The sequence below is a fragment of the Leuciscus leuciscus genome (assembly GCF_965113295.1).
Source record: "Leuciscus leuciscus genome assembly, chromosome: 19".
Lineage (NCBI taxonomy): Eukaryota > Metazoa > Chordata > Actinopteri > Cypriniformes > Leuciscidae > Leuciscus > Leuciscus leuciscus.
The window spans coordinates 10,877,787-10,894,191 of NC_138743.1; the positions used below are offsets into that span (position 1 = coordinate 10,877,787).

At 35.7% G+C, this 16,405-nt stretch overlaps 1 protein-coding gene across 1 annotated transcript in view; it reads right to left on the minus strand.

The window, feature by feature from the left end:
* Positions 1-15,341, minus strand: part of ehd3 (EH-domain containing 3) — a 28,596-nt gene extending 13,255 nt beyond the window's left edge. The window contains exons 1-3 of the mRNA XM_082148254.1: positions 14,609-15,341; positions 10,340-10,516; positions 8,194-8,291 (exon numbers count right to left, since the gene is read on the minus strand). Of these exons, the coding sequence (XP_082004380.1) occupies positions 8,194-8,291; positions 10,340-10,516; positions 14,609-14,835 (502 nt within the window). The 5' untranslated portion in view covers positions 14,836-15,341. The remainder of the gene's footprint in view (positions 1-8,193; positions 8,292-10,339; positions 10,517-14,608) is intronic.
* Between the last annotated feature and the right edge of the window lie 1,064 nt (positions 15,342-16,405).

Below are 16,405 nucleotides of genomic sequence, written 5' to 3' on the forward strand. Positions count from 1 at the left end.
GATGCTTTAAAAAGTGCTGATGGTTGTCAGAACTGTTCAGACGTTATTAATGGAGTCATCTGGGTGAGGAAGCATCTTTCAGTGCTGGTGCTCTATTCTTTACATCAGTAAGGTTACTCTGACATTGATACTGCAGGTGCTGTCAGGAAAAGGCTGAGATAATCTCACCTAGCCACTTTATAATTATATATTAGCGCCATTAAGATTTTTTTTAAAGAAATTTATCGTTTTCAGCAAGGATGCATTAAATTGATCAAAAGTGGCAGGAAAGACTTACATTGTTAGAAAAAAATTCTAAGAAATGCTGGTCTTTTGAACTTTCTAATCTATTCAAAGACTCCTGAAAAGATAGCATCACTGTTTTCATCATTGATAATGATAAGAAATGTTTCTTGAGTGGCAAATCAGCATATTAGAATGTTTTCTGAAAGATCACGTGACACTGAAGACTGGAGAAATCATGCAAAAAAAATGTGCTTTGCCATCCCAGGGATAAATAATAAAATTGAAAATAGTTATTTTAATTTGTAGTATTTCACAATATTACTGTTTTTTTTTGTTTTGTTTTTTTTATCAAATAAATACAGCCTTGGTGCACATTAGAGACAAAAAAAAAAAAAAAAAAGTGTATGTAAATGTTTCTCTACATGTACAATGGGGTCCATAAGTCGAAGACCTCAAGTGAAAATGCTTCTATTTTGTATCTTTTTATGTTAAAACATTTTCCCCATTACAAATTATATTACTAGCATAAGTCATCAAACTGAAAAAGTAAGTTAAGAATTATAAATTGCCCAATTTCTTAATTAGTGTTGAATATTATTATGTTTCTTATGTCATTTTATATCAAATCATGTCATCATGTTTTAAATATTTCAAAATCCTAAAACTTTATGTATAGGTTTAAATTTTAATCTGAATCCCAGATATATAATGTGGTCTCAGACTCTTGGGACCCACTATATATATTCTGTAAAGCTCTTTATAAACACTACAGAATTGAGTGCAAGAAAGAAAATCAGACCTGACAGTTTCAGCCTGTTTTTATGTTGTGCGTGTTTAAACATTTTTTTTTATCAAATGACGACCATGAAAGACTTGTGGGTGTGCCGTCTGGGATAAGGCTGAGTAGGAAGACAATAAGAGCAGCTATAATTACACACACACACACACACACACACACACACACACACACACACACGCACCTGGCTGAACACACCTGGCCAAATCCTCCTCACAAACAGATCTCACAGAGCACACAGGCAATCCAGGAACAACAGACATCTTGGCTTACTTATTTAATTGAGTGCATATGAACCACTGCCTACAGGAAGAAGCAAAATGAGCTGCCTGTAGTCATGAATATGAGAGAGAACGTTCCTCACTGTCATCTCATGTGACTGCGGGAGAAATTCCACAGTCACGCTTGACATAATCAAAGAACAGAGGGCACATGACAGACATTTTCTCATTACGTCCTGCTAAATACAACCATCACACTGACGTGTAAATGAGACTTCTGGAGAGAGAAAAAGAAGACAGCAGGGATGCTAATTTAACAAATCTGGGTCTGACTCTGATTCTTTAAAGCGTTAGTTCACCCAAAAATGGAAAAAAGTGTCATAATTGACTTACCCTCATGTCATCAAACCCGTAAGACTTTCATTCATCTTCGAAACAAATTAAGATTTCTGTCCCTCCACTGACACTCCACACAACTACCACTTTGACGCTTCAAAAAGTTCATAAAGAGATCATAAAACTAATCCATATGAATCGAGCAGTTTAGTCTCAATTTTATGAAGAGTTGTATAAACATAGCCATTATGTTAAGACAGTGTCTTAAGATCTAGCAAGGCCCACTTAGCAGTTGGTCAATTGGCATTCAGTCTTACTTTTCAGTATCAAATTAGGCCAATCTACAATTGTATGCAACCGATTAAAAAAAAAGTTATGAGCAGTCTTAAAGAAAAAAGATCTTAGTGGTTTATGCAACCGGCCCCAGTTCTTCATTCTCAATCCTAAAAAAAAAGAGAGACAGACGATGAGAGAAAGTGAAAGAGATAACTGTTCTAGCAACTCATGTTCAAGCAGGAAGATTGATCGCAAAACACTAGATTAATGCTATGAATAAAGCAGAATGCACTTTGGTGTAAAGGTGCCATTAGATGGCAAGAAACCGCTTGCTCTTATCACATGCCCTCATGTGTGAGAACACTCCAAATGACTCAATCCACAATTCAATGGCAACTTTAAAGGGGACCTATTATGGCCCTTTTCACAAGATGTCAAATAAGTATCTGATGTCCCCAGAGTGTGCATGTGAAGTTTTAGCTCAAAATACCCAACAGATCATTTTTACAGCATGTTTAAATTGTCACTTTTTGGTGCTCAGAAAAATGCGCTGTTTTAGTGTGTGCCCTTTAAATGCAAATAAGCTGCTGCTGCACGGCACAGGGGGCGGAGCTTCATGAGCTCGCGCTCAGTCTCTCAGGACAGTTTCATCTCACGGAATGATGATAATATCAGAAACTCTCAGTAACGGTGTTCATTTCGACCCGGAGTCGGACAATAATGCCTACAGAGTCAGAGTGCTGTATGGAGATGGAACAGGTATAGTTTAGTTTAATTATGGTTATAACGTATTTGTCATCTGCTTGTATGTATCCACTATTAATAGCCTACAAGTCTGCTGTTTCGGACCAGGTCCGAATGATGATCAAAAATATACTGATGTGATGAGTTTAATAAAGTTTATTGTACATCACACAAAAGATGAAGCGTCAGTTTTACTCCAGAAAATCACAGTAAGAGCTGAGTAAACACAGTATAAGAAGTGCGTAAGTACATAAACGAATTTCGGTAGAGTTGAGGGAGCATTTTCTTTGAAAACAAAATAATTCCATCTCTTCTTCAGCGGCTGCCTCAGATTTCGGGAGTAAATAGAGAGCTATGTGGATTAATACATCCAGCCACACAACACCTACAACGCTTGGGAGACATTCTCGTCAGTGCAGCAATGGCGGATGTGTACAACTCGCTGTGAACTCGATCAGGGTGGGTCTATGTTAGAACGGCAGTGTCTGTCAACACCCGTGGGCGGGGCCTGTGGCTTTAGTGACGTCACTAAAGCCGCATTCTGAAAACAGGTCGTTGGGAGACACTGCTTATGATTTATGGGGATTAATAAGTGTGGGTGGGATAAATAGTGAGTGGATTTTTATCACTATTGGGTGGTTGTGTACACACACTGCCAACACACATTTATGTCCAAACGGCATGCAAAAGTGAATTTTGCATAATAGGTCCCCTTTAAAAGCACAACAACAACATGTTCACTGCAATCAATAGCTCTTTAAAGCCATAGCTACAGACTAGCACACATCAAAATCATTATCAGTCAATTTAAAACCCTTTTAGCACCACATGTTGTAAGGCTGGAAAAACTGGAAGAGAGGGAAACTCTCTGAAAGAACAAAGGAAATTAACATTTAAATCAGAATCATATTAATCTACATTTCTTTCCCTCTTCCCCCATCCCTTCTCCCTCATGCTGAAATCACCAAACTTCACCCAAGAATCTGTATGGTTTAATGTGAATAATTATCATACAGTATTACACATGTTTGGTATCATTTGAAATGTCTCAGTGCGACTGGTACAAAGGTCTCATTTCCAAAGAAGTAAAACAAAAGATGATAAAGTTTTTAAGAGTTTAGAGATAACTCGCACACAAAGCAGGGTGGGTCTTCCATGCAAATGGCCTCCTGCTCTCGAAAGGTGTAAACTCTGAATGCAAATTCTCATTGTTAGCAAATGTTTCCATGTGAAAAGAAGTTTCTGTCTATATAATGAAAGGCAACAAGAGGCTCAGCGCGATTTGTAGCTCGAATTGGCCCGTGATGCTGAGAGTGACCGAGACTCTCAGCATCATGTATTTCCTAATGTCAAGGTTTGCATCTTCTCTCTTTATTCCAGAGCATTTGATGTTTTGTATCTATTATCTTTGAACTGATTATGAGATTGGCATGATACTTTTACCTAACATAATAAATTGTAAACATTTGATTTTATTTTAACGGACTCTGACATTACTTTCAGTAAAGTGTTAAAAAGAATAGTCAAACATTCACTACATTTAATGATGCACAGATATCATTAAAAACCTTTTCATTTATGGAGCCAGATGAAATAACGAGAAAATACATATGAGAAAATGTATTTCATTTAATCAAATTACTTTGCCACGAGGACAGACTGTATCGCGCAAAAACCTTCACCCGCTGACCGGATGCCTCCATTGGGCCGATCAAGTCGGGCTTAACATGTCTACTCTATGTCTACTTTTTTTTAAACATAATTATTTTGATGTTAAAATACTTTTCCCTGTTTACCTAAGAAAGACTGCAAGTACAGCATTTGTCAACTGAGTGTAAACACTGTGAATAGAATACTACTGTACACTTTACCGTTCCAAAGTTTGAGTTCGGTAACATTTTTAAATGTTGTAAAATATATTTGAAAGAAGTCTTATGCTCATCACTGCTGTATTTATCAAAAACACAGTAAAACAGTAATAGTGTAAAATTGTATTAATTTAAAATGACTGTTTTCTATTTTAATACATTTCAAAATGTAATCTATTCCTGTGATGGCAAAGCTGAATATTCAGCATCATTACTCCAGCCTTCAGTGTCACATGATCCTTCAGAAATCATTCTAATATGCTGATTTGATGCTCAAGAAATATGACCTATTACTATCAATGTTGAAAACATTGGAAACCATGATACATTGTTTTTTTCTTCACAATTCTTTGATGAATAAAAAGTTCAAAAGAATGGCATTTATTTGAAATAGAATTTCAAATTTGAATTTGAAATTAGATTTATTTGAATGGCATTTATTTGAAATGTGAAATAGAATAGTCTTTTATAAATCTTTACTGTCACTTTTGATCAATTTAAAGCATTATTACTGAAAAAAATTATTAAATCCTTCAAATTTACTGACCCCAAACTTTTGAATGGTAGTGTATACTGTGTATGTACTGAATTAAAAAAAGTATGTATACAGATGAGATATCTGGAGTATATTTGCCAAAAATGTGGAGTATTCAACCAAAGCACACTATGGGTCACTGTATCCCACAATGCAATGTGCTTGGCCTTCCTTTTCCAGTAAACATCCTATTAACATCACATTTTTCCCCACCAATATTTGATAGACTAAAAGTTAAGACATTTTTTTACACAAACACAGATGCATGCAAAATAGTTTTCATTTCTGAGATGACTGCAGTACGCCAAATGTAATATGACAACATTGTAGCATACTCCTGTTTGAAATTATTATCATTACATAATGCATACCGTTTCACATGATATTTAGAAAAATAGTAGGCAGTATTGAATGCAGGGGCGGATGGTGTATAGGGGCGATTTGGGCGACGCACTACCAACTGGGAGAAAGAGGATTTTTTTTTTTTACAAATTCTATCACAGCAAACGTAGTTTTCTGTGTTCTAGACATATTATCTGTCATTGTCCAATCAGATTCGTCAGATTCAAGTCACGTTTCAAATGGTCGCGCCCGCGACTCCCGCCTCTCTGGGCGAATTCATTGACGTGGAAAATCGCCCAAGCATTCTCCCATTGACTCTCATGTTAAAACTTTTTTTTTTCGGAAAATGAGCCTTCAATGCATTTTCAATGAGGATTTGGGACTCGCACTTACGCGCTTGCGTCATACGTAACTGCGTCATACGTAACTGAGCAAAGAGAGCGAGGGGGATATCTTCGATCAAGTGAGTCAGATCTTCAGTGTGCATATTGTATATAGTTCTCTGCAAACCTATGGTGGCATCATGCCTTCAGTGTGCATATTGTATATAGTTCTCTGCAAATACAGTGTGTCTTGAACAACCACACATAAAAGGTTGCCCATATTATATTGGTATTTTATTGTATTTGACTGTATTTGCATACTTGACTGTAGATAGCTTTATGAGTGAAGTTACCAACACAATAGATTGTCTCTGTCTCTCTCTCTCTCTCTCTCTCTCTCTCTCTCACACAAACACGCATACAGACACAGAGAGAGAATGTTAACTTGTGTATAAATTCCCAATTTCTATTGATGTATTTGCACTTTTAATCTTGCTGAATTCTACAAGGCAAATAAATTAAGTTAAAACTTAGTTCCCCGGCCCCATTCGTCTTTGTAGGAAAATGTTCTATTTTGTCTTTATTATTTTATATTTTGTCAGAATGCACCAGAATGCTTCGTTTGTATGTGAAAATCAAACAAACAAAAAAATCTTCTGGGGAAGGATGCCCCCAGACCCCCCTACAGGGGTTTGGTTTAGCCCCCCCTAAAATATAATTCACCAGCCGCCACTGATTGAATGTATACACTAGTACTGTGCATCTATTATCTATTTGGTGCCTCTATAGGCACAGAAATGACACACTTCTGCTTGAACTTCTGTTCTGCAGTAGTATAAGTAATGTTTAGAGAGGCTCAAGTATCAGATGACGACTAATTTTACTGTTAAGTGACCACCTCTAAACCAACATTTACTACTTTCTGCGCAAATGTGGGCTGCTAAATATTTGTTCTCTGAAATCATATCTGTAATGACCTTGGGGAGCCCAGCTCTTGGCTCAGGCCTCAGAAACATGAGTGTCTATAATCCTCTGGCGTATCAGTTCGGTCTGTGAGGCTCAGTGCGGTGACTGGGAAAATGAAAAGTGCTGATGCCAGGAAGCACAGTGGCAATACTACGGCCCCACAGCTGCAATAGAGTTTTCTGAATGAGTGATGAAGTAACCATGTGCTAATTGTTATTACAAGGCCATACAGTAATTTAACTACAAGTTACTGTATAGTATCTTTTATATCACTCAAATGTCACAACATTTATAAATGAAAGTAGAGATGCACCAAAATGAAAATTCTGGGCCGAAAATTCAGGAAGCACTTGACCGAAAACCAAAACCGAATTAATTAATTAATCAAACTTATTTGATAATCAACACTCAAATAAATAAGAGTTGTACAAACACTTAAACATAAGGTAGTTTTCCTATCAACTGTTTAACTCTTTCGCCACCATTGACAGAAATTTCCGTCATTTATGAGACAACGCTTTCCAACAAATTTTTGGGCTTTCCGTGTTTTCTTGTATTATAAAACCAAATTAATATCAAAATATCTGCCAAACTTTTTATCCATCACTATAAGCAGCAAACCAGAAAACGAAAAGAAGCACACACCAACCATTCCTTGATACAAATACAGCTGTGGATGAAAAAATATTTGGTGCAAAACTATTGTTTGTTTGTCTATTACGTTTTATGCACTAGTTTCACACTCACACTCTAAGGCCTGTTATGAGGCCAATGAATTTTGTATATGTCCTTATAGTTTAGAAGCCAAAACAACACCCTTCTTTTTGATAAAGCCTCGTCTCACCATGTTCAAAGACTTTCAACATCACAATTAAAAACAGATTGAAACTTCGCTTACACAATACACCATCACATGCTATTACTCCTCATGAGAAAATCATGGACAAATACTGAAAAAAATTCTAATAAATTTTTTCATGATCAAGTCTTGTGGTTTTAAATCACATGAACTTGATGTGCTGTTCTGGTATGGACTGGTATAACCAACCAAAACAATAGTAAGCTATTACATCTAGTATTGCTAATGTGTAAAATGATAAACTTTACACCTCCAACCCTTAATATTTGACAATTTCCTGCAAAAAAAAAAAAAAACCAGTACAAACATGTATAATGAAATTAAGGTTTGGCAAATCCAACTTAATTACATTTGAGAAGTTTTGGGGAAGCCAAGGAGAAACTGCATATGCAGCTGATATCATGTAGACTGCGGTTCAAAGGTTTGGAATCAGTACGATTTTTACAAAAGATTACTATTTCAAATTAATGCTGTACTTTTGAGCTTTCTATTCCTCAAAGAATCCTGAAAAAAATAAATAAAAATGTTTCAGGGTTTCAAAAATATTGAGCACCTTGCTATATAAGAGACTTCTTTCAAAAGCAGTAAAAAAAGTGTACCGACCCAAACTTTTGAACAGTAGTGTATATACAATAGCTCCTGGGTCAGTCGACATTTTTATTTTGCGCACATGTGCGTTTATGCATTTTGGCAGTCGGTTACCTCTGCTGATCCTTTGTTTCTCTCCGCTCAGGATTCCTGGAGTGTCAATCACACTGATGCTCTCCAGAACAGGATTGGGTAGCTGGGCACACACAAACCTGAAGGCCAACCCAAACAAACAGGAGTCACACTCAAGGACACTGCAATCCTTCTTCATCCCACTTTCTACACTTATATTCTTCATTCTTGATTTGAGCTTGTGCTTCTTCTCTCTTTAAAGTGAAAATATTCATCCCACTTTCTACAGTTTTATGCTTCATTCTTGATTTGAGCTTGTGCTCAACAAACTCTCAACTAAAAAGTCCTAAATATGCAAAACTGTGAAGTTGCAGTAACTTGGCATAGATATAAGGAGCAGAGTGCCATAAACCATTATTTTACCCCTGATGTTTGACCAAGTTGGACATGGTAAAACATAAAAAGAAGAATAAGACTTTACATTTGTAAAGCCTGAGTAAAAATGTCGGCCCTGAGACGCTTTAAAAGCAAGCCAAAATGTTGTGCATGGCTTTTGTGGCTTACAGTGTGTGAACTAGGCCCAGAAAAAGTGTGTCATGTTTTGGAGTAAATTGCTTAGGACCTCAGGCTAGGGAAACTTTTTCCTAACATCATTTGCTCTTCTTTTGACCGTTACTATTAGAACATGTTGGACACAAACAACTTGAAAGCACTGAAGAGAACATTCTAGCATGCACATTTACATGAAATATCTAGAGGTTTAGGCCAAATATGAACGTTTTAAGCTGAAAAGTTTGATTTAATAATGAGAAACTACTCAAAATAAAAATAAAAACATCTAATTGCAAAATAACCATATTTGTAGCGGTCTTGCTTGTATTGGCAAATAATTTGATGTATAATTATATGCAGTAGTTTACCCCATGTACATAGATATACATATCTAAAAATATATCTGAAAACCAGGGCAGTTGTCTCAAGCATTTCAAATTACATAAACCCACAGCCAAAAAGGTTGCATGACAAGTAATATCGCATGAGCATGTTTACTACCTCCTTGTACCAAACTGTGAAGAGAAAATGTATTTGCAGAAAGACGGTAAAGATGGAAAAGAGGAATTTCACCAAATATTCTGTAACCATTTACTCAACTTCATGTCAATCTTTTCTTTTGTGGAACTCAAACAAATTTTTTTTTGGTCCACACAATGAAGGTCATTATTGTTTTGGTCCCCATTGTTTTTCATATTGACATTCTTCAAACTATCTTCTCACAGAAGAAAGTCAGTCATACAGGTTTGGACTGACATGTGGTTAAGTAAATGATGACAGTACTTTCATTTATGGGTGAACTATCTCTTAAAAAGTGTGTGTTGCTGCTCTTCTGACAGAATTGCATGAAACAATTAAAAAAAAAATGCAACTTGGTTGATTCTCGATTGCAAAAGGCAAAGAGTTTTTCTGCTGATTTGCACAACAAGCAGCGCAGCCTGCCAAACCCTCAGACTACTACGTGCAGCACAGACCACTTGCACAAATAATCACACGCATGCGATTGCATCCTTAGGGATTTATTCAAAAAAAACTGTCACTCTATCATGCACACTTTTATTGTTGGGTAATTTTCAGACTGTGAATGACAGCCTGCTTATGCTGGTGAGCTCTTTTCTGTCTGTGGCTTAATCATGTGACGGGAGGTCAGTGGATCAGACAGCATGAGGAAACTCAATCAAGAGGAGGAATGTTGCCTAGCACCAGCCCCCTCTGTGATGTCATCATGAGTCCGGAAGACCATGTTACTTCTGACATTTTTTTTAGTTGAAGATTTATGGAAACTTTTTTCAGGCAAGAAAACGAATCACCCCCAGGGAATTTCTATGTCAAAAAAATGTTGGTCTGATCTATCAAAATTCCTTGCTTCAAAAACTGAATTGGATATTGCCTTAACATTGTGTGATATAGTCTGTTATTTCTCTCATTGTATTTATAATATAGAATATATAGGAAATGCATAATTTTATTGGCAATTTTTTTTTATTCATAAATGTAAACAATATACACACACATATATATATATATATATATATATATATATATATATATATATATATATATATATATATATATATATGTGTTCATTTAAAATAAACATGAGAGCTAAAATAAAACATTATTGTTTTAATCTAACCTGTTAAGGAAGGCATTGCCAAAGGCGTTGAGTTTCCGAAAGGGTTTTTTGGGATCCACAACCAGTGCGTTTCCTGGAATTAGTCCTTCCATGTTGCCATGCATCACTGCTATGAAGGAGTCAGTTGTGGGTTCTGGACCAATCCGCATACCAGGGAAGTCCTGCTCCAGGAGATATCTATAAAAAGAGATTAATTTAGATCAAAACACTTCTAACGAACATTATCATGTGTAAAATAAATATAAAAATAAACATTTGAAAAGTTTTAGAGTATCTGAATTTAACAGTACTTAAAGGAACACACAGACTTTTTGGGACTTTAGCTTATTCACCGTATCCCCCAGAGTTAGATAAGTCCACACATACCCTTCTCATCTCCGTGCGTGCCGTAACTCTGTCTGACGCACCCACCGCTAGCCTAGCTTAGCACAAAGACTGGAGGTAAACAGCTCCAGCTAGCATACTGCTCCCAATAAGTGACAAAATAACGTCAACATTTTCCTATTTACATGTTGTGATTTGTATAGTCACTGTGTCTCGTGTGACCTTGTTATTTGTACACGCTGTGACTATACAAATCCCAACATGTCCCAAAATTCCAATGTGTTCTCAGACTTAGGGATCCATCCCTGTAATGGACACTTCATAAGACCATGTTCACACGATTCAGATGGTTAAAGCAACACTCTAAAAGAGAATGCGAGTCTGCTAAGATAATGTTTACTCTTCTCGGAACAGAGTCATTCAAACAAACCCTGCTGTGGACATGTGACGGCACTGAGACTGTTTGGAATACAGTGTAGGTCAAAATGAAAGTTTGATTAACTACAGGACTCTTGGCCTCAGCTGAAAACTTATTAGCTGCAGTTTATGCCAGTAACACAAGAGTGTCAACAGAACACTGGCGTCATTTGGATGTTTTGCCAAGGCCAGTGTATCTAATACAGAGGAAGTTATCTATCTTTTTTCTGTAACCCTGTGAAATCACAAAAAAATTAAATAAATCTGTCCCTGGCTCAAAATATACACAATCGTTAAAAAGTTTGGGGTCAGTACGATTTATAATTTTTTTTAAAGAAATGTATACTTTTATTCTGCAAGGATGCATTAAATTGATATATATTAAGGTGCACAACTGATAAATGTTTCTTGAGCACCAAATCATACAGATACATCTTAGAGCTGGAGCCAGGCCTGTTCTGTTGACAGGTTAACAGTCTCTGTCCAAGCTAAAATTATAGTACTATGTTAAACTTTGTTTAGCATATAACATCAAGATCTGTATTCAATGAACACAGAAATTCTCATGTAAACAGATGAATGATAAATCTGTATCACTGAAGTCATTACATTTTGTGGCTTATAGGATTGTGAGGAATCTCACATGGAACTTGAAAACCTGGTTTTGGATGTTGCAAATGTGATTGTGACAGTTATTTAAATATATACCAAATATTTAAAGCTACACTGTGTAGGATTTTCTCCCATCTAGCGGTGAAATTGTTTATGACTATCAACTGAATATTACTTTCTAGCCCCTCCCATTCCGAGGGCGTTTTAACTCCTACGGTGGCCGTATTATTTCAAATCTGCCGGCAGTCGCGAGTAATCTCCCCCTCGCATTCGTCACGGTGCCACTGAGCGTAAAATGCGAAAGGCGAAGCTTGAATTTCCAGGTATGTCCCTCTTTGGCTAATGTATTTTCAAGATGGAGGCGCAACATGGCTGCCGCCATTCGAGAGACTCGCTCGTATGTATTCTAAATGGCAGATTCTACGCTTACGAGAATACTTGATTAGTTGGTAGAAGTAATAATACATTAAATGAGCACATATCATTTTGAAAGAACAAAGTGTTTTTTGCTAAGAATCAACTTAAATTACACAGTGTAGCTTTAAGTGGTGCTGTTTGAGATGACTTTGAATAAATCATAAATGGGGAATATTTTCTGATTTTACAGCAACTCGTTGTTTCTTGAGCACCAAATCAGCATATTAGAATGATTTCTGAAGGATAATGTGACACTGAAGACTGGAGTAATGATGCTGAAAATTCAGCTTTGCAGTTACAAGAGTAAATAATTATATAAACAGTTATCTTAAATTGGAATAATAATTGACAATATTAGTGTTTTTGAGCATAAAATCAAAAATAAACTTTTAAAAAATATTGCCTAACTTTTTGGTAGATACACTGATCTGGTCTATACATCACTTAATGTATATTTAATCTATTAAAACGGTAAAATATAATTTGAAATGTTTGTGCATAATCTAATTAACATTCATGAGCTACAACTTTGTGATGTCAAAACCAGGGGTATCTCCACCATTTATAATAAACAAAGTGACGAAAATGAATCAGAGCAACACTTTTGTATTATGCGACCATGTTGAAAAGATTCAGTGTTAAGCATGAAACTCCTCATGACATTATTATGAAGTGTTTCATGGGTTTTTGCACATTCAGGAAACATACAGAGAAAGTTGAGCTTATTTTCTTTCATAGTTATGTGTGCAGTCAGCAGAACAGACACTGTGTCCACTGAGACTCTCACGACCCTCATGAATAATGCACAGGAGGAAAGAGAGCCAGAGCCAAAGTGAGAAGGCACATTTGTTACTGCTAGTGCAGGACAATACCTCACTCTCACATTTAAGACTCACCTCTAGTACAAACATGGCCTAGTTATTCAAAAAATCCCAGATTATGTTATTAAAATGAACTATAGCCAATGACATTACATTTTATGATGGTTATGAATCAGAAAATATATACACTATCATTCAAAAGTTTAGGGGTTGGTAAAATGTTTAAAGGAGTTTATGGTCAACATACTGTAAGACTGCATTTATTTACAAAAAAATACAGTAAAAACAGTAATATTTTGAGATATTATTACAATTTAAAATAACTTTTCTATTTTAATACATTTAAAAAAATTATTTATTCTGGGAAAGCTGAATTTTCAGCATCATTACTCCAGTCTTCAGTGTCACGTGATACTTCAGAAATCATTCTAATATGCTGATTTGGCACTCGAGAAACATATTATTATCAGTGATGCACCTTCATATTTTTGGTGGAAACCGTAATACATTAAAGGCTTTTTTCATAATAAGTGCTGTTCAATGCATTCAAAATAGATTTTTTTTCTTCAAAAGAATTTTTGCTGAATTAAAGTATTAATTTCTTTCAAAAAATGTTTTGACTGACCTCAATTTTGAACAGTAGTATCATTCACAGTTAGAAGAAAAGTTGATTCATTAAAATTTTTGCATTATATAATTGTTTAAAAAATCTACAACTTGCTTAATGAATTCAGAATGTTTGCATATACCTACAAAAAAGCTCAAATAACTGTTAGGCCTAATATCACACTTGCTTACAAAGTACTAACTTTAAGCTATTCGTTTAACTTATCTATCAGAATAATCTGCAGGTTAGTCTTAAAAATGTTGGAATGACCACATAACGACTTTTCAAATGGATAAATGGTGTGTCTCTATCCACATTTACATCTCTAAACTTTTCTGCATTCTGGAACCTATTAGTGACAACAAGTAACTATGGCAATTCTGGAGTCATTGGAAGTGTCTCTTGTTGCCTGGTAATCTTTAGTAGTGTGTTGCGTTTCTTTTAGACCTGGAAGCTAAATAACCCCTCAGACAAGCATCACACCACAGCAGCGACATTGTGTCATACAGATACATCTTAGAGCTGGAGCCAGGCCTGTTCTGTTGACAGGTTAACAGTCTCTGTCCAAGCTAAAATTATAGTGCTATGTTAAACTTTGTTTAGCATGTAACATCAAGATCTGTATTCAATGAACACAGAAATTCTCATGTAAACAGATGAATGATAAATCTGTCACTGAAGTCATTACATTTTGTGGCTTATAGGATTGTGAGGAATCTCACATGGAACTTGAAAAACTGGTTTTGGATGTTGCAAATGTGATTGTGACAGTTATTTAAATATATACCAAATATTTAAGTGGTGCTGTTTGAGATGACTTTAAATAAATCATAAATGGGGAATATTTTCTGATTTTACTGAGCTTCTCAGTCCTGAATATATCTTTCACAAAAAATAGGGGTGTGACACAAAATATTAATGTATCCTGTTAAATATTATATTATTATAATTATTAAAATATATTCTCATGAATAACAATAATAAAGATTATTATAAAGTTTCCTGGCTGATGTCCTTTCAGTGCTCAGTACACCAGCACCTGTTTAACAGGAGACAAAACACACATCATACCTTATAAAGCTGGTTTTGCCAGTGGAATACTGTCCCACCAGGAGAACCATGGGTTTATTGTCAAAATCTGCATCCTCCAAAGCGGGAGAGTGAAACTCGTGGAATTTGTAGTGCTCCTCCAGTGGAAGCAGTTTGGTTTTGTAGAGCTTCTTGAGTCCTTCACTGACAGTCTGGAAGACTTCTGGATCCTTCTTCCTCCTGTCATCGGTTCCTAACCAGCTGAACATGGTGCAATTCGAGAATAGGAAACCTTACACGATTATTTCGGTTTTCCTTGGACAATTATATCACAATATGCACCAACGAGCAGTATTCAAATGAATGACTTTTTTTTTCTGACGTAGATGTATTTAAGAGTCCATTGAAAATGTCCCCTAGTCTCTAGGCCACTCACGACACAAAAATGCACAAAAGACTAGACCATAATTACAAAATAGGATGCATTATATAATATTCTGCGAATATGTCACGGTCAAAAACATAGCAAAACAGGCAGCCTTTCATTCAGGCTTTGTTAGAATAAAAGCGCGCGCCGCTAGACGCAACACAATGTATCACTCAGCGAACGCAATAAACACAGTGTTGGAAATTTGAAAGAGAGAAGAAAACAAGAGCGAAAATCCTGCAGCGGAGCAGATTCACTCACGATGACAGGCGTCCACAGGCTTTCCACTGCAGCAGATTTAAATGCCAGTGCGCTGGAGAAACCCGACACTGGAGGAAATGCCCCACTGCTGGCAGCAAAGCCCCACCCAGAGCACAGGAGCTCAGTCAGGGATGCAGCGCCATGCTCGCGGATGGTGATGGTTGGAACTGCTGCTGCTTTCCTCCAGAGAGATTTTTATTTACATCATTACAATGATTGGTAAATAAAAAAAATACTTCAAGGATGTATAATATAACATAATATAACATTATATAATATAATATAATATAATATAATATAATATAATATAATATAATATAATAATATAATATAATATAATATAATAGTAAACAGTGGCATGTATCTCCAAGAAGTAAAAAAAACAACAACCTTATATAACCTTATAAAGAAAAGCATTATTTATCAGCACTTGAATTTAATCATAGCAGCCCATATACATACTGGCTATATTCGCATATCTAATGTGTAAAGGTAAAACAAGTGTGGTTTAAAATGTCCACCTGGTGGCAAGCCTTTGTAGAGCAACACACTTGATAATGAAGCATGTCAAATTTCAAAAAGGTTATAGAAGAAATTATTGTGCTCAAAATAGGTAGAATCCTTTTTGCCTCAGATTTATAGAGCCCAAAAAGTCAATGTTGACAAACAAAGAAATTGCTAACCACACACTGAATTAGATCCATACTGGAGAAAGTCTAGAAAAATATATATTTATTTTATAAACTGTATAGTGCAAAATTGCGCGTGAATTAAAAACTAGACAAGCATGCGCAAAAGTTTCAGCACATTGCTTTCTTCAGTGCTCACCTATAATCAAAGTATAATATAGCCTATATTATATTATTGCCAGGGTTATGTTAGATTTCATTGTTTTCATTCATGCTTTTGTTTCTTGTGTTTCCTTGCAGTTTAGTCTTGTTAATCTCCTTGTTAATTTTCTTGGTTTATTATTACACCTGTGTCTTATTTAGTACCCCTTGTTTGCTTTACTGTCGGTTATCGTCTTTACTTTAAGTGTGTTTATGCTATTTTGTATTCCTGTGTATTATTCTGCAACCTCTTGCGTTCTGGTTTGATTATTGAAGACTTTTGAATTCGTACATCTTCATGTGTGTTGAATAGAACAAACC